The sequence below is a fragment of the Neophocaena asiaeorientalis genome, unplaced genomic scaffold (assembly GCF_003031525.2).
Source record: "Neophocaena asiaeorientalis asiaeorientalis breed wild unplaced genomic scaffold, Neophocaena_asiaeorientalis_V1.1 scaffold67, whole genome shotgun sequence".
Taxonomy (NCBI): domain Eukaryota; kingdom Metazoa; phylum Chordata; class Mammalia; order Artiodactyla; family Phocoenidae; genus Neophocaena; species Neophocaena asiaeorientalis.
The window spans coordinates 4,406,810-4,429,200 of NW_020173731.1; the positions used below are offsets into that span (position 1 = coordinate 4,406,810).

The window sequence follows — 22,391 nt, forward strand, 5'->3', positions numbered from 1 at the left end:
TCAATTTATCCTGCTTGAGTTCTAACTACATAAAAGATCATCTTAATTACCATTATTACTATTATTATACATTAACAATATTGCATACCAATAATCATCCTCAGATGGACATTATTCTAGGCCCAAGGTATGTGATCTCTAAAGTTCTGTTTTCAGAGGTAACAAAATCTGAAATTAAGGAAGAAGCACAACCCTATAATATTCTTATAGTGTCTCTTCTCTTTTTAAAAAGGGTAACTTTTAAAACGTCTATGGTGAAAACCTGTAGTATTAAAAAACTGTGGTAATAAAGAACTCTTAGGAAACAAGGTTTTTCTGTTTATTTTCACAATCAAAATTTTTAGCGATAATGTAGAATCAGCCCTTCTGGGTCCAAGCTTATATAACTCTTTATTTTGATACAAATATTTCTTTTTTTTTTTTGCAGTATGCGGGCCTCTCACTGTGTGGCCTCTCCCGTTGTAGAGCACAGGCTCCGGACGCGCAGGCCCAGCTGCTCCGCGGCATGTGGGATCCTCCTGGACCGGGACACAAATCCGTGTCCCCTGCATCGGCAGGCGGACTCTCAACCACTGCGCCACCAGGGAAGCCCGATACAAATATTTCTAAACTGAGTTGTTACTCCATTCTTCCCCTGATTATTAGCTACTGTGATATGCTACAGGTGTCTATTCAGCTGCTAGAATATAGTATAGGTGTTTGTCTATGCCTACCTTGTTCCCAAAAAGAACATGAGAAAAGTATTGGAGTAAATCACATGACAGTTTCCCAGCTGCCAAGTTTGCATTTTAGGTCAAATGCTAATTCTGGACAATTTGGGGTTGAGTCTAATCAAAACAGAATAGAGCCCTAGTTCCCAGGATGCTGAAATAGGAAAGACAAGACCAAGACAAGGAAAGGAACCAAAACAGAAGCTTATTTACTAAAGCTAGAAATCAAACTCAGGGTCATATTAGCAAGAAATAACACGGAGTTCCCACTACTTATATAGCTACAAATATAAATGTAATAATGCATATAATCAATGTCATTTCAAATGGCTGAATTCTACCCATTGTCAAACTTTCGGGACAAATATACTGATGTCTGTGTGGAGTACTGATGTGCCTCCAGGAGTCATGTTAAGCCTATTTGACATTTTCACAAGCTGCCCTAAAGCATACTGGCTATTTACTACACTTACTTTAAGATTTCACCTATTTCTCACCTCCTCCAGAAGCCTTCCCTACAAGCTTTCTCCTTCCCCCGGTCAAGTGCCCATTTATAGGTATCAATAGAATTATTCTCATTCAAAAATATTTATAGAGGATTTTCTACGGAAAAGCCACTATACTAGAAGATACAATCATGAATGAGAAAATTCCTTGCATTCAAGGACATTACAAGTAAACAGAGATATTCAATCAATAAATAATTGCATAAATAATTATTTCATTGTAAATATGATAAGTACTTGCAGCAAAACAGTGTGCAATGACAACAAGATTCAGAAATCTATTCTGGTCTGAATAGAGGTGAGGAAAGGCTTCACTGAGGAACTGTCATTGAAACTGAGACCTGATGAACAAGGGGATATCAACTGAGGCAACACAGAAAAACACTCAAACAGAGCACAGCTTATGTGAAGGTTCCAACACAGAAAAGACCTTGGTGCTTGCCAGGAGGTAAAAGGCAGCCACTGTGGCTAAAGAAGAATAACTGAAGAGGAGTGGCTCAAGATGAGCCTGGAGAGGGAGGAAGAAGCCAAATCATTCATAGCCTTGTAGACCATAATATCTTTGGATTTTATCCTCAAAGCATTGAGTTTAATGCAAGAAACTGGCATGATTAGACTATTTTTAAAAGATCACTCAGACTACTCTTCTGGTAGAGAAAGAATGGATTAACATCCAGCAAGAGCAGAGCAGGAAAAAAAATTACAAAGTTGTTAGACAAGCAACGACAGGAGGTAGGACTTCCAGAATATCAGAGAGAGGAACTGGAGAAAACCTTCCCAGACAAAACTGGTCAAAATTATCAAAAACAACAACTCTGGAAATTGACTACAGACATACAAAAAATTAAGAAATATTTATATAAGAAAACTGCAATAGAGAAGCAAGGGTGTTTTAACATGCAGCTACTCCTACCCATCCCTAGCCCAATGTCGATAGCCGATGTGAGGATCAACAGCCTTCCTGCTGCCGGGGGTGGCTAGTCTGATATCCACTGAAAAAAGTTCCAGGCTATTGAAATCAACAGCAAACAGTGACAACAGACAAGCCAAAAATTTAACAGAAAAATCTGAGAAACAAGATAGCACAGTGTGCTTTGATAAGCTCCCACATATTCGTGGGGATCTTGAAAGTTATACACACGCACAGAGAAGACCACAGAGGGGGCAGTAAAAACAAAGAAATGAGACATATAGAAAACAAATAGTATGACTGCAGACATAAATCCAATGATATTATTAAATACATTAAATGTATATGGATTAAACATGCCAATCAAAACACAGAGGTTATAAGACTCATGTTTTTTTTTAAAAAAGGGATCTAACTACATCCTGTCTACAGGAGACAGACTTTGATTCAGACAAACAGGTTGAAAGTAACAGAATGGAAAAACATATATCATACAAAAAGTAATGAGAGAGGTGGATAGCTATACTAACATCCAACAAAAAGATTTTAAGAAAAAAAAATTTTACTAGAGACAAAAAAGATTGTAATGTTAACAAGTTAAATTAATCAGGAAGATATAACAGTTATAAAAAAATTATGCAGCTAATGACAGAGTCCCAAAGTAGATGAAGCAAAAACTGAAAGAAATAAAGGGAGAAACAGACAATTCAACATTAGTCAGAGCTGTCTCAATAACTGCTAAAACAGGGCTTCCCTGGTGGCGCAGTGGTTGAGAGTCCGCCTGCTGATGATGCACGGGACACGGGTTTGTGCCCCATTCCAGGAAGATCACACATGGCTGGGAGTGGCTGGGCCCGTGAGCCATGGCCACTGAGCCTGCGCATCTGGAGCCTGTGCTCCGCAACGGGAGAGGCCACAGCAGTGAGAGGCCTGCGTACAAAAATACTGCTAAAACAGAAAAAATCAGCATCCGTTTTTTAAATATATTTTCACTGGGTACAGAATTCTCAATCGACAGGTTTTTTTAATTTCCATTATGTTAAAGATGTTAATCAGTTGTCTACGTATTTGCATTATTTATGCAGGAAATCTGATGTCACTCTTTTCTTTGTTCTTCAGTTCGTGTTTGTTTTTTTTTTCTGCCTGCTTTTAACTTTAAGATTTTTCCTTTATCACTGGTTTTGAGCAATTTGATTATAATATGCCTTAGTGTTGTTTTCATGTTTCTTATGCTTGGGGTTTGTTGGACTTCTTGGACCAGCAGAATGCTTTAACTGAATTTGGAAAGCTTTTAGGCATTACTGAGTTTTGTTCTCGGATAGTTATGTTTCTTGGAAGCAGTTTCATTTTGGCACGTCTTAGTTCTAAAATTTGTTAGGGTGGGCCTAGAGCTAACTGTTACTCCACACTACTGGAGCAAGACTCTTCTGAGTATTCTACCCAATTCTCAATGGTTGAGGTTTTCAAGGCTACCTTTTAGGAACAGACACTATTCCCAGCCCTGTGTGAATGCCCAGAATGTTTCCCCGATCCTTTCAGGGAATCTTTCAATGACTATGGAAAGTTTCTCCGCATCTGTGCACTTATCTGTACTCTGCTAAATATTCCAGGGGACACTCTGTAAATCCATATACGGTCATCTCTTCTCTAGATAAAACACTAGACATCAAGTAATGGTCCTGCAAGCTCTAACTGCAAACTCTAGCTTTGGCCTTTGTGGACTCTCAGCTCCATCTCTTCAACTCAGAGGTTTTGCCATGATCCATCTGGCTTCCCTGTTCCCTGTTCCCTGTCCCTGAGCCTGGAAACTCAACACAGTAAGCTGGACAATCATAAGACTCATCACATTTATTTCCTGTACCTCAGAAAACACTGCCCTTCATTACTTAATATCCAGTGTCTTGAAAACCATTGTTACATATACTTTGTCTGGTTTTTTAGTTCCTTCATGAAGGAGAGTAAATATAGTTACCCTGCTACCCATATTGGCCTGTAGTGGGAGTTCTAGTTTTAATGTGGCTAGTGGAAAAATTTTAATGTGTCTTACATTATATTTCTATTATACAGTGTTATTGTAGATAGTCTCCAAAACTATGTAATGCTAAAATCATCTAAGAAAGCAGGGTAAGGAGCTTAAGAAGGTGAACAACCAAGAATCAACAAATTTCAACAGTTAAATGTCAAATGGAAAAGGAGGAGCTGGCAAAGTAGACTTAGAAAAGGCAACCTAAGAGAGAAAATGAAGAAAAGTGTGGTGTCACTGGAAAAGCAGAAGAGATTTAGGAAAATCAGAGATTGTATGAAATACAATCACTGCAGAGTGTATACATGTGAGTTAACCAAAGAACATCAAGGATAAGTAACATTATTGAGGGCCCAGTTAAGATTAGTAACAATGAATTCATTTTGGTTAGCAACCTCTGTAAACCAGAAATATGGGAAATTCATGGATACTCCAAAACAAGTGGATAACTTAATCCATAGCTGGGGATCTGCCAGGTAAAAGTGATGTAAGGTCAAAAAGCAAGGGAGATTAAGGTACCTGCCAAAAGACTTTTTGAAATGATGGCTCATGAAAACTAAGATAAATACAGAAATAGAAACAACTGAGAGGTGCTAGAAAGAAAAAGTGGATAGGTTAGCCATCAAGAGGTACTAATAAAAGTAATTTGAAGACTAGGAAAGTACAAAGGAATGGCATTTTTAAAATTGATTGTTTGCCATTCTCTGCCCTCAATAACTCATCTTTGCCTCTTCTCAATTTTATTCCTTCAATTCTTGCTTCTTGTTGCTTGGATAAAGATGGGACTTTTATTATCACTGTTAGTCACGGCACTGTTCCCCCTCCAAGTACCAAACCAATCAACTACAACAAAAAATCCAATTTGGGGTACTTTGTTTCTCATCTCTGCTTTTATTTGACCTGGGTACTCGAAGTTTTTGTTCTTTATTGTCCTACAGTGTATTTTTCCTTTGTAGGGGAAGGGGCTACCATTGATCTGCGTTTATTAAAGATAACTATTTTATAGCAAGATTTTACTTTATTTGTGAACTTTTCACCCACAGCCAATAAAGCAGGTAGGCCTTCATTAATCAGAGAATAACTTAATGATATCTCATATATCAATAGTTCAAAAACCAATTTAATCATAAGTACCTATGACTATTACATAATGACTGATTATCAAAAATAAGGCAGAGATACTAAAAGGTAAGAAAATGTTCTACAAACATAAATACAATAGCGGTATTACAGGAAGTATCATGAAACGGTCAAATAACTGTTTGAATGTATCAAGAATCCCCATTTTTTCTCTGACTGCGGTGGCTAAAACTTCCAAAACTATGTTGAATAACAGTGGTGAGAGTGGGCAACCTTGATGGGAGGAGATGCAAGAGAGAAGAGATATGGGAACATATGTATATGTATAACTGATTCACTTTGTTATAAAGCAGAAACTAACACACCATTGTAAAGCAATTATACTCCAATAAAGATGTTAAAAATAAATAAATAAATGAATAATTTTTTACAAAAAGAATCCCCATTTCAAGGCCCTGTGCAAAAATGATTAAATAGGATGGCTTGGCCATAAAGAAAGCCTCAACAAATTTCAAAAAGTTAAAATCATTCAGACAAAGTCCACCGGACACCATGGAATTAAGTTAGAAATCGGTAACAAAAAGATACTCAGAAAAATCTCAATTGCTGGGATATTAAATAGTATACTTATAATATACATAGAAGTATATTACTTAAAAGTAATACACAAGTGCAGTAGGCAGACTAATGGACCCCTGAGATGTCTGTGTCCTAACCAAGGAACCTGTGAAAATATTACTTTACTTGGCTAAAACAACTTTACAAATGTGATTAAGGTTACGAATCTTGAGACATGGCATTTTTCCTGGATTATCAGGGTGGGCCCAACCAAATCACATAGGTTCTTAAAATCACGCGACGTGTCCTTGCTAAGGATCACAGTGAGATGTAACTATGGAAAAATGATCAGAGAGATACAAGATTGCTGGCTTTCAAGATGGAAGAAGACATGCAGGTGGCCTCTAGAAGCTAGAAAAGGCAAGGAAACCCATTCTCCCCTAGAGTCTCTGGACGGGAACACAGTCCTGCCCACACTTTGATTTCAGCCCAGTAAGACTCATGTCAGATTTCTAACCTACAGAACCATAGATAATAAATTTGTGTTGTAAATTTGTGGTAATTCTGCTTAACAGAATCTAACCCTCTTTCTTGATAAAACCATCCAGAAAACTAGAAATAGTAGGGAACTTCTTCAACATTATAAAGGACACCTATGAAAAACCAATTACTAATATCATGTTCAATGGTAAAAAACTAAAAGCTTTCCCCCTAAGATTTGGAACAAGACAAGGATGCTGGCAAGTCCCTGGTGGCACAGTGGTTAAGAATCCGCCTGCCAATGCAGGGGGCATGGGTTCGAGCCCTGGTCTAGGAAGATCCCACATGCCACAAAGCAACTAAGCCTGTGCACCACAACTACTGAGCCTGTGCTCTAGAGCCCGTAAGCCACAACTACTGAGCCCACGTGCCACAACTACTGAAGCCCATGCGCCACAACTACTGAAGCCCATGCGCCTAGAGCCTGTGCTCCGCAATGAGAGAAGCCACTGCAATGAGAAGCCCACGCACTGCAACGAAGAGTAGCCCCTGCTTGCCACAAATAGAGGAAGCCCGTGGGCAGCAACGAAGACCCAACGCAGCCAAAAATTAATTAATTAATTAAAAAAAAAAGACAAGGATGCCTACCTTCACAATGCTACTGAACACTGTATTGGAAGTTCTAGCCAGAGCATTAGGCAAGAAAAAGTAATAAAAGGCACCCAAATTGAAAAAGAATAAATAAACTACATCTATTCAGATAAAATAATCCTATATATAGAAATCCCAAGGAATCCACAAAAACCTACTAGAGCTAATAAATGAATTGGGCAAGTTGCCAGATACAAGATATACACACAGAAATCAACTGTGTTTTAATTCACCAGAAACAATCTGCAAAGAAAATTAATGAAACAATTCCATTTACAATAGCATTCAAAAGAATAAATACCTAGGAACAGATTTAACCAAGGAGGCGAAAGATTCATACACTGAAAACCACAAAACACTGCTGAAAGAAATTAAAGAAGATGTAAAAAATAAGACATCTATGTTCATAGATTGAAAGACTTAATACTGTTAAGATGGCAATACTCCCCAAATGTATTTACAGATTTAGTTCAATGCCTACTAAAATTCCAACAGCCTATTTTGCAGAAATAGAAAAGCTGATTTCTAAAAAAATTTAAATAAATTTTAAAAATAAGTCAATTTTACCGCAAATTTTTAAAGGTGATTTTCAAATTTATATAGAGTTGTAAGGAGATCCCAATAGTAGAAACAACATTGAAAAAGAAGAACAAAATTCTCAAAAGGGATCATAAACATAAATCAAAAAAACTAGGAGCCAATGCATTAGAAGGCTCGATGAGCACACCACCACTGCTTATTAAAAATACAGCTTTTGGTTTTGTTAGCCTTATACTATATCATACTTTGTACTGAACTGGGCAATCCCTTAAAGAAAAAGTGGGCTAGACAATATTTTCATAACGTCTTCAGAGTTAACACCATAAACAAGTCAAATAAGTTTTATTCTTAAAGCTACATGTTTTCATTTCTGAAATTCAGCAATAAGAAATTACGTGACTTGCTTCTCTTCATCAAATGTAGACTTACTACCTTTCTCCTATATCCATCCATTCTAAAGCAAACAAGTTTATCCTTTGAGCTTCCTGATACTTGAGTAACTCTCATTCAAAGGAATAAATCACTGGTCAAAACTGTTTTTTAAAGCACTTGAGTATATGGCATTATGACTGCACAGAGACTAGCCACATTCATAGAGCCTGGACATGTTCTAGAACCAACCCTACAATTCTGAGCTAATCAAAGAGACTCAAAGGAAACCTAGAAGTGTATGTAGGTTTATGGTTTCTCCAGGAATTCTATTCCTCACTGTGGGAAAGAAAAATAGTCAAGACCCAATAAGAGACCCAGAATGACATACCAATAGTACCGCAGCACACTAGGTCAGCTTTTGAAATATGTCTGAACATCCCTGAGAGCCTAGCACACATAGACCCAGGTATGGGGTAAACTATAAAAAATGGTTTGGTACTGCTTATTATACCATTTACCAGGATGAAAATTGCAGAAGATGGTTTGCATCTCTCAGCTAAGTAGCAACATCATAAGTAGGCTCATAGGTCAAAAATATCAACAAGTTTGACAAAAAAATTAGATACCAACAGAAACTCTTTTCATTGTGATATTCATAATGTATGCAGGAGACTTAAACAGAAGCAGGAGAGGAGAGGGATGGAGAGGGGAAGGGAAGGGAAAAGAAGGGATGGGCAGAGAGGAGAGGAGGTCTCATTGTTCAATTTTATACTTTTATAAAAAACCACTGTATATTCACTATCACAGTACCTGGTACATACAAGTAGTAAAAGCTTGTTGAATGGTCAACTGAATGACAGATGGTTGGCTGAGCAAAGAAATAAATGGGTAGAAGGAAAAAGAATAAATACGCAAAGTTTAAAAATATTTGAAACTGGAGAAGACTTGTGTTTCCACTTTAAAAAGCTAATCTAATTATGTGTGAGAAGTAGCATGGCAGAGTGGAAAGAAGGCAAAATTTGAACTCAGACCTAGATTTAAAGCCTGGCTGAAACTTTTACTGGTTTGTGTTGCTGAGCAAATTGCTTACTTTATATAAGTCTTAGTTTTCTCCACCTGTAAAATGGGGATTCCACTATCCACCTTACAAACACAATAAACCAGCAATGTTGGCACCTAGAACAAACTGAACAAAACCAGCTCTCAAATCAACTCTGTAATTCATAATGTAGCCCACAGATGGGTGTTACTAACAATGCTCGCCATCTGGTAGCTTCCTGTTTTAAATAATTATTCTTGCTAACTAGGTGCCAACCTTTTAGAATCATTATATTAAATGTCTGCACCCTCTAAGTTTTGGTGTCCTTAGACAAAGCCCAGCAAGACCAGTCATAGCTCAGCTTATAGGTTTGCTCTGAGGATTAAAAATAACGTTAAGAAAAAACCCTTGTACAGTGACAGGCATGTATTAAATATTATTTTAAATATTTCGTTAATACCTTTATGTCATCCATTTGCCACTCTACATTATCACAATTATTCCAATAAGCCCACACTAAGAATACAGATTAGTCATATCAGTCACTTGCAGAAATATATACATAAGACAGAAATGAAAGGTTATGTACTGAAACATTCTCTTCAAAGATTCAGGTTGATTCCTTCAATCTTGACTTCTGGATTTTCCCTCTTAAATCCATAAAAATCTCTTCTGGACTTAGAAGAGTAGAGGGCACCTTAATTTCAAGAGCCATTTCTAGACTGAGGAAATAAGTGTCGGATTCAAAAGGAGAATTCAAAGTTACCACTATCAGGGTATGCTTCTTCTCTGCTGGATGGGCAAATAGAACTGCTGTTACTGTGTTTTGCATCTAACCTCAGCTGTGCAAACACGAATTAAGTAAGAAAAACATCAAGCCATCTTTATCAGATCTCCAAACAACCTAGATAAATTCCTTTAAATGAATAGTTTAGTTAGAATGAATAGTTAGTATGCAGAATAACAAAATTTGCAAACTCTTAAGAACCCCTGTTCAAAGTACTTCTACTTAGCTCTGAAAGATTATTTCTCTGGATTATCAGATATTCAGAAATAGTTACTTTATTAGAAAGCATGCCAATCCAATCTAAGGCCACAGGTAACAATTCTCACAGCAAGAGTTAAATCAAAATGACTCATAGGTATAACTGGTTAGAGTGATGTCTCAATAACAGTTTCTCCAAGGAAACATCTCTTCTGCTCCTAAATGTCAAGTTAGCTCACAAGGTGGAGCCCCCAATTTCCCCACAAATTAAAGAATAAAGTCCATTATACTCAACATCACTCGACAGCGATAAGCTGAAACATTCTCCTCTAAGATCAGGAACAAGACAAGGATGCCCACTTTTGCACTTTATTCAACATAGTACTGGAAGTCCTAGCCAGAGCAATTACGCAAGAAAAAGGGAAGAAAAAAAAAAAGCATCCAAATCAAAAGGAAGAAGTAAAACTCTCCCTTTCTGCAGATGACATATTAGGTATAGAAAATCCCAAAGACTCCCCCAAAAACTGTTAAACTAATAAATGAATTCAGTAAAAGTATAGGATACAAAATCAATATACAAAAATCAGTGTTTCTACACACTAACAACAAAAATTTTTTAATTTATTTATTTTATTTATTATTGATTTTTGGCTGCGTTGGGTCTCCATTGCTGCGCGCGAGCTTTCTCTAGTTGCAGTGAGCGAGGGCTACTCTTCGTTGCAGTACGTGGGCTTCAGTAGTTGTGGTTTGCAGGCTCCAGAGCACAGGCTCAGTAGTTGTGGCACACAGGCTTAGTTGCTCTGCGGCATGTGGGATCTTCCCGGACCAGGGCTCGAACCTGTGTCCCCTGCATCGGCAGGCGGATTCTTAACCACTGCGCCACCAGAGAAGTCCCACAACAAATTATTAGAAAGAGAAATTAAGAAAACAATCCCAGGCTTCCCTGGTGGTGCAGTGGTTGAGAGTCCACCTGCTGATGCAGAGGACACGGGTTCATGCCCCGGTCCAGGAAGATCCCACATGCCGCAGAGTGGCTGGGCCCGTGAGCCACGGCCGCTGAGCCTGCGCGTCCAGAGCCTGTGCTCTGCAACGGGAGAGGCCACAACAGTGAGAGGCCCGCGTACCACAGAAAAAAGAAAGAAAACAATCCCACTTATAAATGTATAAAAAAGAATAAAATACCTAGGAATAAATTCAACCAGGAAGGTGAAAGATCAGTACACTAAAACCTACAAACAACTGATGAAAGAAATTGAAGAGAAACACAAAAGATATTCCATGCTCATGGACTGGGAGAATTAATATTGTTAAAATATCCATACTACTCAAAATGATCCACTGATTGAAAGCAATCCCTATCAAAATTCCAATGGCATTTTTCATAGAAGTAGAAAAAACAATCCTAAAATTTGTATGGAACCCAAAAGACTCTGAGTAGGCAAAGCAATCTTGATTAATCTTAATTTCAAACTATACTACAATGCTACAGTAATCAAGACAGTATGGTACTGGCACAAAAACAGAAATATAGATCAACAGAACAGGATAGAAAGCCCAAAGAATCTAAGAAAAAAAATGGTTTTGAAGAACCTAGGAGCAGGACAGAAATAATGACGCAGATGTAGAGAATGGACTTGAGGACACGGGGAGGGGGAAGGGTAAGCTGGGACGAAGTAAGAGAGTGGCATGGACTAATATATACTACCAAATGTAAAATAGATAGCTAGTGGGAAGCAGCCACATAGCACAGGGAGATCAGCTCGGTGCTTTGTGACCACCTAGAGGGGTGGGATAAGGAGGATGGGAGGGAAACACAAGAGGGAGGAGATATGGGGATACATGTATATGTATAGCTGATTCACTCTGTTATAAAGCAGAAACTAACACACCATCGTAAAGCAATTATACTCCAATAAAGATGTTAAAAAAAAACAGTATGGTATTAGTATTAAAAAGACACAAATATCAATGGAACAGAATAGAGAGCCCAGAAATAAACCCATACATGTACAGTTAACTAATTTTTTTTTCCTTTTTGCGGTATGCAGGCCTCTCACTGCTGTGGCCTCTCCCGTTCTGGAGTACAGGCTCCAGACACACAGGCCCAGTGGCCATGGCTCACGGGCCCAGCCGCTCCGTGGCATGTGGGATCCTCCCGGACCGGGGCACGAATCCACGTCCCCTGCATCGGCAGGCGGACTCTCAACCACTGCGCCACCAGGGAAGCCCCAGTTAACTAATATTTGACAAAGGAGCCAAGAATATTCAATAGGGGAAGGATAGACACAATAAATGGTGCCGGGAAAACTGGGCATCCACTTGCAAAGGAGTAAAACTGGACTCGTATCTTACACCATACACAAAAATCAACTCAAAATGGATTAAAGACCTGAATGTAAGACTTGAGACCACAGAACTCCTAGAAGAAAACATAGATGGTAAGCTCCTTGACATCAGTCTTGGCAATAATTTTTTGGATTTGAAACCAAAAGCAAAGGCAGCAAAAGCAAAAATAAACAAGTGGGACTACATCAAACTAAAAAGCTTCTTCTCCACAGCAAAGAAAACCATCAACAAAATGAAAAGGCAACCTACCAAATGGGAGAAATATTTGCAAATTATATATCTGATAAGAAGTTAATATCCAAAATACACACAAAATTCTCACAACTCAATAGAGGAAAAAAAATTAATCAGATTAAAAAATGGTCAGAGGAAGTGAACATTTTCCCAAAGAAGACATACAAATGCTTAAAAGGTATGTGAAAAGGTACTTAACATAACTCATCATAAGGGAAACCCAAATCAAAATCACAATGAGATATCACCTCACACCTGTCAGAATGGTTACCATCAAAAGGACAACAAATAAATGTTATCAAGGATATGGAGAAAAGTGAACTCTTGTGCACTGTTGGTGGGAATATAGATTGTTGTAGCCACTATGGAAAACAATAGGGAGGTTCCTCAAAAAATTAAAAATAGAACTACCTCATGATTGAGCAATTCCACTTCCAGGTATACATCCGAAGGAAACAAAATCACTACCTCAAAGATACATTTGCACCTCCATGTTCGTTGCAGCATTATTTACAATAGCCAAGACATGAATCAACCGAAGTGTCCATCAACAGATGGATAAAGAAAATGTGGTATATATATACAATGGAATATTATTCAACCATAAAAAAGAGAAAATTTTCAGAGTACTATGCTAAGTGAAGTGAGTCAAAGAAAGACAAATACCATATGATCTCAATTATATGTGGAATCTAAAAAGAACCAAACTCATAGAAACAGAGAACAGACTGGTGGTTGCCAGAGGCAAGGGGTGAAGGTGATCAAAAAATACAAACTTCCATTTATAAGATTAATAAATCCAGGGGATGTGACATACAACATGGTGACTATAGTTAACAACTGTATCGTGTATTTGAAAGTTGCTAACGGAATAGATCTTAAAAGTTCTCATCACCAGAAAAAAAAAATCTACAACTATGTGAGGTAATGTATGTTAACTAAACTTACTGCAGTAATCACTTCACAATATTTACATATATCAAATCATTATGTTGTACACCTTTAATACAAGGTCATATGTCAATTATATCTCAGTAGAACTGGAGAAAACATTTTTTAAAAATAATGTCCATGTGTTGTAACTAATATACTTTTAAACAGAATCCACAGACTAGAAGCACTGCCCTGACATTACATTTAACAAGTAGTTAAATGCATAATCATGGGCTTCAAACAGAAGCTATTTTACATTTTGGTTAAAATTAGAATTCTGTGATTGTGGTTCCCACAGTTTGTATGAATAAAATTGATCACATTATGAATAAACAATAGAAGGTTACAAGCAATTAGTTGATTATAAGTTTTTAGATTTGATGGCATATTAACCACAAAAACTAATCCAGGCAGAACTGGAGATTGTGGTTTCAGAGAGACAAGTGTAAGTTAAATAGGAAAAATATGTTTAAATAGTAACACTCCTTAAGCTAGAGGTTTAGTAGGTTTGGTATCAAGTTCCAGTGGAGAAATAATTCAGCACCATAATCACAAAGTAACTAACTAAATTATGTACTTTTTTTGATATTTGCTGACATGCATCCCTAATTCTCATTTTGAAGCAAAGATTTTTATTTTTCTGGTGCCACCAAGTGGTAACATTATGAAGTGTTCTAAGGTTAAATGCAACTAACTTTTAGACAGAAAAGTATCACACTGATGTGTTTTATATCAATTTTGTGTTTTAGCACAAAATTATATAGAAAGAAAAGGGCAAAATATTAGAGCCAACTGTTTGGAACACATCCCCATTTTAAACTCCCAACCCCAAATGAAATTTAAGACAAAGAAGAAAAATGAGTAGATCATTAAGACCAAAATGCTCCACTAGCAGACAAAAAAACGCAAAAGACTCTGAAACTATTTGAAAAACAAAAATTTATATCAAAATGATATATCAATCAAACCATAAGAGATGCTCCCTCCTGAAGTTCCACTAATGTGGCAGTAAAAAAAAATATATTTTTAAGGCAAAACCCTGTAAGAACAAAGAGACTGAGAGAGAAAATAGCAGTAACAAAATTTTAGAAGGTAAAAAGTAGATGGATGAGTGGTTATTGACTTGGGCAACTCAAGGAAGCTGCTTGATTTACACAACACTTTAAATCTGTCCAAAATTTCAGGAACTAATGGTTTTAGGTAGCTGTGGAAGTTGAGTGTGAAGGCTAAAAACTAGAGAATTCATCAAAATTCCTGGTTAAGAAGTAATTAGGACACTACTACACACACTCCCTCTTCCACTCTTTACAGCCAAGCATTCATCTTTTTACTACATTAGAAGACGGAAAGTTTATACTCTAGGACGAGTAAACAGAAGTCTTCTAGACTATAGGACACCAGGCATAGTGAGGGTGGGAGTACTGTAGTAAAAAAGTATTAGTAATCCAGGAGACTGTGGTAATCTAAATGGTATTAACAAGTCAAAGACCACAAAACAACAATGACGATGATGATTTTCCGGACAGAAAACCACTGGAAGAAGGTCCTATCAACCTCTGATTACTGTGTCCAGAAAGTCAGGTAACGAATTGAAGTATGCTTCAATCTGCTTCCATAAAGAAAAGGCAAATGATAAAAACTGACGCTTAAAAAATAAGTAAATAAAACGCTAAGTTCTACTTACAGACATTCAGCAACATTCAGCTCTACATGTCCCATATCACCCACATTAATTAGCTGAGAATTTATCACAACTAACAAAAACAGAATAGTAGGCAAATCCAAGAACCCTTTATACTCTGTTTAAAAGCTCATTTCATCTTGTCTCTTTGGGCCGAGAGTCGATGTACTAAACAATCTCTGTGAATACTCCTGAGATAGGTGAAGGTTGGTGACCATGTCAGAAAAAAACATTATTATTCATACAAAAGACTTAGAGCCTTCGTTTTTTTTTAATTGTTTTTGTTGAATAATTGATCAAAGCAGAACTTAAGTATCTCTGATACTGTCCTGAATTTCATGAAACTAAAAGTATATGTCCATATTTAAATCATTTAATCTCCAGTAATTTCTCCTTTTCAGTCTTGTTTTTACATAGGATTATACACAAGCAACAGTTATACATCACATACTTCTTCTTCCCCAGATACCAACACAAGAACATGCCAAAATACATTAATACAGATAAAACTGTACCTTGAACACCTTCTAGGAGTAAATCAACTCCCTTCCTATAAAAATCAGAAGCAGCTTCATAGTCATCTTCTTCTTCCTTTTTTAAAGCCAGCTTTATTAATTCTCCTGCTTTCTCCAAATAATCTCTCTTGCCAAGCTTGGATTTTAAACTGCCAGGAAAGAGGCCACGACTTTCCCGTTCTTCTTCTGTTTTACTCTGTTCACTGTCAGAAGCAACAGCCCCTAGTGCTGAAGAATCCGAAGAAAGACTGAGACCAAAAGTTCTAATGGGAGAATTTTGATTGGAAGCCATTCCATCATCCAACTCAGCAAGAGAATCCACATCAACAGTAAGAGATATTAGATCACTGTCACTGGAGAAGCCTAGAAATATGATCACAATAGTAAACAGATATTAAACTGAGAATCAGCCAAAAGAATACAAATCATACTGACTATTCATTTTTTCATACTACCTATGTCAATCAGGAAGGGGTAATTTACTGATGGAAGTCAGTGTCCAGCAATTTGTTTCAGCTTAGTTCATTCATTTTTTTTAATATCTTTATTGGAATATAATTGCTTTACAATGTTGTGTTAGTTTCTGCTGTATAACAAAGTGAATCAGCTATACATATACATATATCCCCATATCTCCTCCCTCTTGCATCTCCCTCCCACCTTCCCTATCCCACCCCTCTAGGTGGTCACAAAGCACCGAGCTGATCTCCCTGTGCTATGCAGCTGCTTCCCACTAGCTCTCTATTTTACATTTGGTAGTACAGTCAATGCAACTCTCTCACTTCGTCCCATCTTACCCTTCTCCTTCCCTGTGCCCTCAAGTCCATTCTCTACATCCACATCTTTATTCCTGTCCTGCCCCTAGGTTCATCAGAACCATTTTTTGTTTTAGATTCCAAATATATATGTTACTATATGATATTTGTTTTTCTCTTTCTTAGTTCATTTTTGCACTGTATCCCTACAGCTGTAGAAGACAGTCTCCTTGCCTTAATCATCAAACTAAAACTGAGACAAGTCTTTATCTAGCCTTGTTGTCAAAAACAGCCCTTACCACAAGATCTCGTAAACTATTTATAGAAGGCTGATGCTTGTATACACAGCTGCTGTGAACAACAGCATTATGATAAAAGGAAGAGTAAGAGCTTTAGAGTAAGACAAAAAAGAAGCGCCTGGATCCCCACTCTTTAAAACTTACTGTGTGACCAACAGCAAGTTACTTAATAATATAACTTATCATGCAGGGCTTTAAATGAGAAAAAGAGTTAATGGATATAACAGGCTATCATTAAATTATAACTATTATAGCAATTACAAAATAATTATTTTACGATAATATAATGTATCCTCAGAGGTGTGCTTTTTTTTTTTTTGCAGTACACGGGCCTCTCACTGCTGTGGCCTCTCCCATTGCGGAGCACAGGCTCCGGATGCGCAGGCTCAGCAGCCATGGCTCACAGGCCCAGCCGCTCCGCAGCATGTGGGATCCTCCTGGACCAGGGCACGAACCTGTGTCCCCTGCATCAGCAGGCGGACTCTCAACCACTGCGCCACCAGGGAAGCCCCAGAGGTGTGCTTTTAAGTAACCATCCATATCTGGAAAATGTATGCCACTTACGGTTTTTTTTAACTGAAGTATTTTGAAATTTACATTTCAGCCTCCTCCATAAGCTTTTGGAGGAATCTTTGGTCTGTATTTGCATCTTAGTTTTCTGACATAAAATGAATAATGGGTGCTACTGAAACATTTAAGCAATGAAAATTACTTCTTTCGTTTCATATAACTGACTTCATGGTAAGTGAGCTTGAAATACAACAACAGTTATTAAACTTTCTGGTCTTAGGACCTCCCTTTACATTCTTAAAGATGATTAAGGACCTCAAAGAGCTTTTATTTATATGGATTGTATCTGTAAATATTTACCAATCTTGATATTTTAAAAACAGACTGAATTTTTTTTAAACACTAAAGCCCATTACATGTTAACATACTGTTTTTTCCTTTTTTTTTTTTGTTCATTCATTCTCGTGTTACAGGACCTTTTTATCATTTCAAGTTTGTTTGCTTTTTTTAATTTATTTTTGGCTGTGTTGAGTCTTCGTTGCTGCACACTAGCTTTCTCTAGTTACGCCAAGCAGGGGCTACTCTTCGTTGCGGTGCGCGGGCTTCTCATTGAGGTGCCTTCTCTTGTTGCGGAGCATGGGCTCTAGGCGTGCAGGCTTCAGTAGTTGTGGCACACAGGCTCAGTAGTTGTGACTCGCGGGCTCTAGAGCACAGGCTCAGCAGTTGCAGCGCACAGGCTTAGCTGCTCTGTATCATGTGGGATCTTCCCGGACCAGGGCTCGAACTCGTGTCCCCTGCACTGGCAGGTGGATTCTTAACCACTATGCCACCAGGGAAGTCCCAACATAATTTTTATAAAAATAACTAAGAAGTGCCATTGTGTTACATTTTTGCAAATCTTGTTAACAGAAGATGGCTGGAGTCTCATGACTAATTCTGCACTCAGTCTGTTGTCAGATGTTTTTCTGGTTGGAAAATTTGAAGAAAATGTCACATGGGTAAGTAACTGAAAATGGGGTGAATATTTTAATAGCCTTTTCAAATAACTGTGGCTATTGTTTTTTGATACTACCAGAAAACTTAACAAACAGTAGTTTCTTAAAGGTTAGTTTACATGTGGAATATAAATTTCTATCAATGTAATTTGTTTCTGTTACATTCAAATCCATGGGTCTGTCTTACACACTGAATGGATCTTTTATCATGCATGAGTTTGTAACACCAAACCCTGGTCATTTTGAAAATATTAGTTCCCTGAGTTACACAGATCCTCCAAATGGTGACAAATTTCATTATTACAATATCTCCAAGAAAATCATATTTGCTACTTACCACCACCAACATCATCAGAAAATTCTTTAAGTATTGGAAACTGTCAGGCTCAAAGTGGCTGATACAGGTTCTCCAAAATTCTAATTTGGGACTGAAAACGAATTTTATCAGTATTTGGCAACAAATACTGTTAGCTGTTTTGCTCGGAGTGGCTGATACAGGTTCTCCAAAATTCTAATTTGGGACTGAAAACGAATTTTATCAGTATTTGGCAACAAATACTGTTAGCTGTTTTCCTTGAAGTGTCAGCTCACTTCATTCATTTTCAAAAAAAACATCTGCTAAATACCCAAGTCTGAATAATGATAGTTTGTATGTCAATCATCCTTTCAAACAAAAATGGGGTCCCAGGGAAAAAGTAGCTAGTTTATGGCTCAAATAATTGCACAAGTGCTTTCTCTCAAGGCAACCATGGTAGTTCAGCACACTAAGTGTTTTATGTATACTTCCATGTCATCACACAGAATACCAAGAAGACATGTATCCAAGGGTTGAGATTTAATAAAATTAACAGTTTTTACTGCTTTATCAAGGCTTTATTCCTAGGTGAAACTACCATTGGTATTACTGCAAGTATGTGCAACAATTACTGTTACAGTCTCGTATCACTGTCTTGATTCCTGCTCAAGTACATCAGTTTTATCCACCATTGCTTTTGGATCATCAAATGTCAGCAGAGTGGAAACAGCAAATAATTTCCTAGATTATTATGAAAATAGTTTCTGCCTTGGGCATCCCCTGAAAAACATCTCAGGGATACCCAGCGGTCTGAAGACCATACTTTGAGAGCCACTGATTTATATCATTAAATAAGATTGACAATAGGGTTAGGCAAAACTTAGGTCTGGCAACAACTATGAGATCTGCATCTCCATTGAATACTGACTGCCAAGTTTCTCATAAAGGAAAATATATTAAGAAGAAAATGATCTCCCCAGGATCATATACTAAGTCAAAATTAAAGGTGGATTTGAGTGTACAATTCTAGATCAGGGATCAGCAAACTTCTTTTCTGAGGGTCACAGGGTGACTATTTTAGGCTTTATGACCTCAGTCACAACTAATCAACACTGCTGTTGTAGCATAAAAGCAGCCACAGACAATGCCTATGTGAAAAGTGTGCCTGTGTTCCAATAAAACTTCTTATATGGATGTTGAAATTTGAATTCCATATAATTTTCACATGCCACAAAATAATATTCTTTTGAATTCTGTCAACCATTTAAAAATGTAAAAACCATTTTTAGCTTGTAGGTCATATAAAAACATGTGGTAGGCCAGACTTGGCCCATGGGCCACAGTTTGTCAACCCCTGTTACAGACTCAAATTGCTTACTTCATATGGAATAAAGTTAAGTTAGGGTAAAAACATTTACTGGCAGCTAAGCTGAAATTTCAAATCAGCTTTAGACACTACTTTGGCACTCTGTCAATATATCCTGTTTTCAGGGATTCTGGGGTTTTTTTAAATCCTTAGAACGCTCATAAAGTACTAATTTTGTTCCCTAAAAGCAACAGATCTCATTAAACCCACAATATCAGATGAAATTCACTGGACCTAGTGGAAATCTTTTCAATTCTCTGACATTTCAACTGTATAGACAGCACTTAAAATCAAAATCTCTTTATAGCAATCTACAAAATTATTTATCCACTGCTCTGAGCAATATATAAACTTTACAAGAGATTTTTTAAAATAATTTTTAAATATTTTATATATTCCATACAAATTTATTTCCTTAAATAGTTATCATTATATAACCTGGTCCATTGAAATTAATAAACAAAGAAAAAAATGTTTATACAGCTAATCACAAAACAAAGGAAATGTTACAGATCTTTTGTCTGCTCTCTGATGTCTTGTCACTATAACCTCCACATCATCTATCACATTGTACTGTTTCATGCTTTGCCTGATTTTCCTTTCTAACAAGAAAAATAATACCAAAGGGTAAGAGGGTAAAGTTATGTGTATTCAGTTTCGTGGCTTTTGACCATAAACATCTAGTCACATAGTCATATTTCCTCTTACTTTTCCAACCTTATTTTATTAGCAAAGGAAATTATGATTAAATGAAATTAGATCAGAAAAGTAAGACCATCAAAACACCTAGGGAGAAAGTCAGATAGTAAAATAGAGTAATAAATAAATATTCTATACAAATTGTTTCCTTTTCAAATTCTACCTAATTCTAAATGAGTGTTTCTTTTTTTTTTAACAGATCTTTATTGGAGTATAATTGCTTCACAATGCTGTGTTAGTTTCTGTTGTACAACAAAGTGAATCAGCCATATGCATACATATATCCCCATACACCCTCCCTCTTGAGCCTCCCTCCCACCCTCCCTATCCCACCCCTCTAGGTGGTCACAAAGCACCAAGCTGATCTCCCTGTGCTATGCAGCAGCTTCCCACTAGCTATCTATTTTACATTTGGTAGTGTATGTATGTCACTGCTACTCTCACTTCGCCCCAGCTTCCCCCTCCAGACCCCGTGTCCTCAAGTCCATTCTCTATGTCTACATCTTTATTCCTGCCCTGCCACTAGGTTCATCAGTACCATATTTTTTTTTTTAGATTCCATATATGTGTGTTAGCAGGTGGTATTTGTTTTTCTCTTTCTGACTTACTTCACTCTGTATGACAGACTCTAGGGCCATCCACCTATAAAGGAGGAATGTTTCAAAATAAACAAACATAAAAACTAACAGGTTAGGTAGAGGAAATTTTTTAGCCTAAACAGGATAAGCAAAAGGAAACAAAAAGACTTGTTCTGGTTTAACCTTTTTGGAGGACAATTTGGCAATGCATACCAGATGCAAAACATGCTGGTATCTTTGGCTCAGAAATTCAACAATTTATACCAGAAATAAACAGAGACGTGAAAAAAAGATCCATACATAAGAATATACATCACAAAAACTAGTGCAATTGCAAATAACAAATTCCTAATGATAGGAGATTACGGCACATCCTTATGATAAAATATTACAGTTATTAAAAATTATGTTATAGAAGAATATTTAATGCTAAAGTATTCATGCTCTATTAATCAAAAACAACAAACTGCAAAGCAGTATATATATATACTATAATTCTAGTTTAAAACCACAAACACAGAAAAAAAGTCTAGGAAGGTACACTAAACATTAACAGTACTTTTCTCTGTATGCTGGGACTACAGGTGACTCTTATCATATTTGCTGTATGTGTATGACAAGTCCTTAAGGCTCTGTATGTGAAGTATATCAAAGAAGATATAGCAAGAGCTAAAACTGGGAATTTGTTTGTAAATAAAGATATGTTATACAGACATAATTTATAAAATGTATGAATCATGGCCAGCAGCCAGTGCCAAGAAACATCTAACTTAAGAGAGAAGACAGACATGATTATAAAGACAGATCTGTATAAAGCAGACTAACCCCTGACACTTCTTCCTTGCTTATTTTCTTCCTTTAAGTCTCCTCTTAAGATGCACCCTAATATACCTGAAAAACCTAACCCTATCATACTTCCTCAACCATACACTGCAGCTAATCTAGTATTATCTGATATGTTTCTCTTCCCTATTGAAGCAATTTCTACCTTCCCTTCTTCTCAATGAAGGGAATTCCCCAACCAGCTCAAGAAGAACACTCCCCGTCTACCACCTCAGCAATGAATATGAAAATATAGATGGAGGTGTGTGAATACTCAGTACCTCGTTTACTCACCTTATATCCTCAATAAACCTACTTAATACAGGGCTTGCTAAACTCCTTGACATCACAGTCCTGTCATTTAATCTGTTTTTTACAAAGCTACACATATAAATATCACATGACATGGACACTAGCTCCCTGAAACCCAGAAAGTTAACAAGTAAGATAAAGAGAGCTGCAAGCAAGAAAGAGGTTCTCAGTTAAGGTGAGTAGGAAGAACACTGTGG

At 37.1% G+C, this 22,391-nt stretch overlaps 1 protein-coding gene across 3 annotated transcripts in view; it reads right to left on the reverse strand.

Annotated features, from left to right (window-relative positions):
* RPS6KC1 (ribosomal protein S6 kinase C1) overlaps positions 1–22,391 on the reverse strand; it is a 209,075-nt gene that overhangs the window by 102,358 nt on the left and 84,326 nt on the right. For 2 of the 3 annotated variants that reach the window (XM_024751107.1, XM_024751106.1), the window contains exon 6: positions 15,564–15,926. The exons of the other annotated variant lie outside the window; for it this stretch is intronic. In XM_024751107.1, the coding sequence (XP_024606875.1) occupies positions 15,564–15,926 (363 nt within the window). The remainder of the gene's footprint in view (positions 1–15,563; positions 15,927–22,391) is intronic. 3 annotated transcript variants of the gene reach the window in all.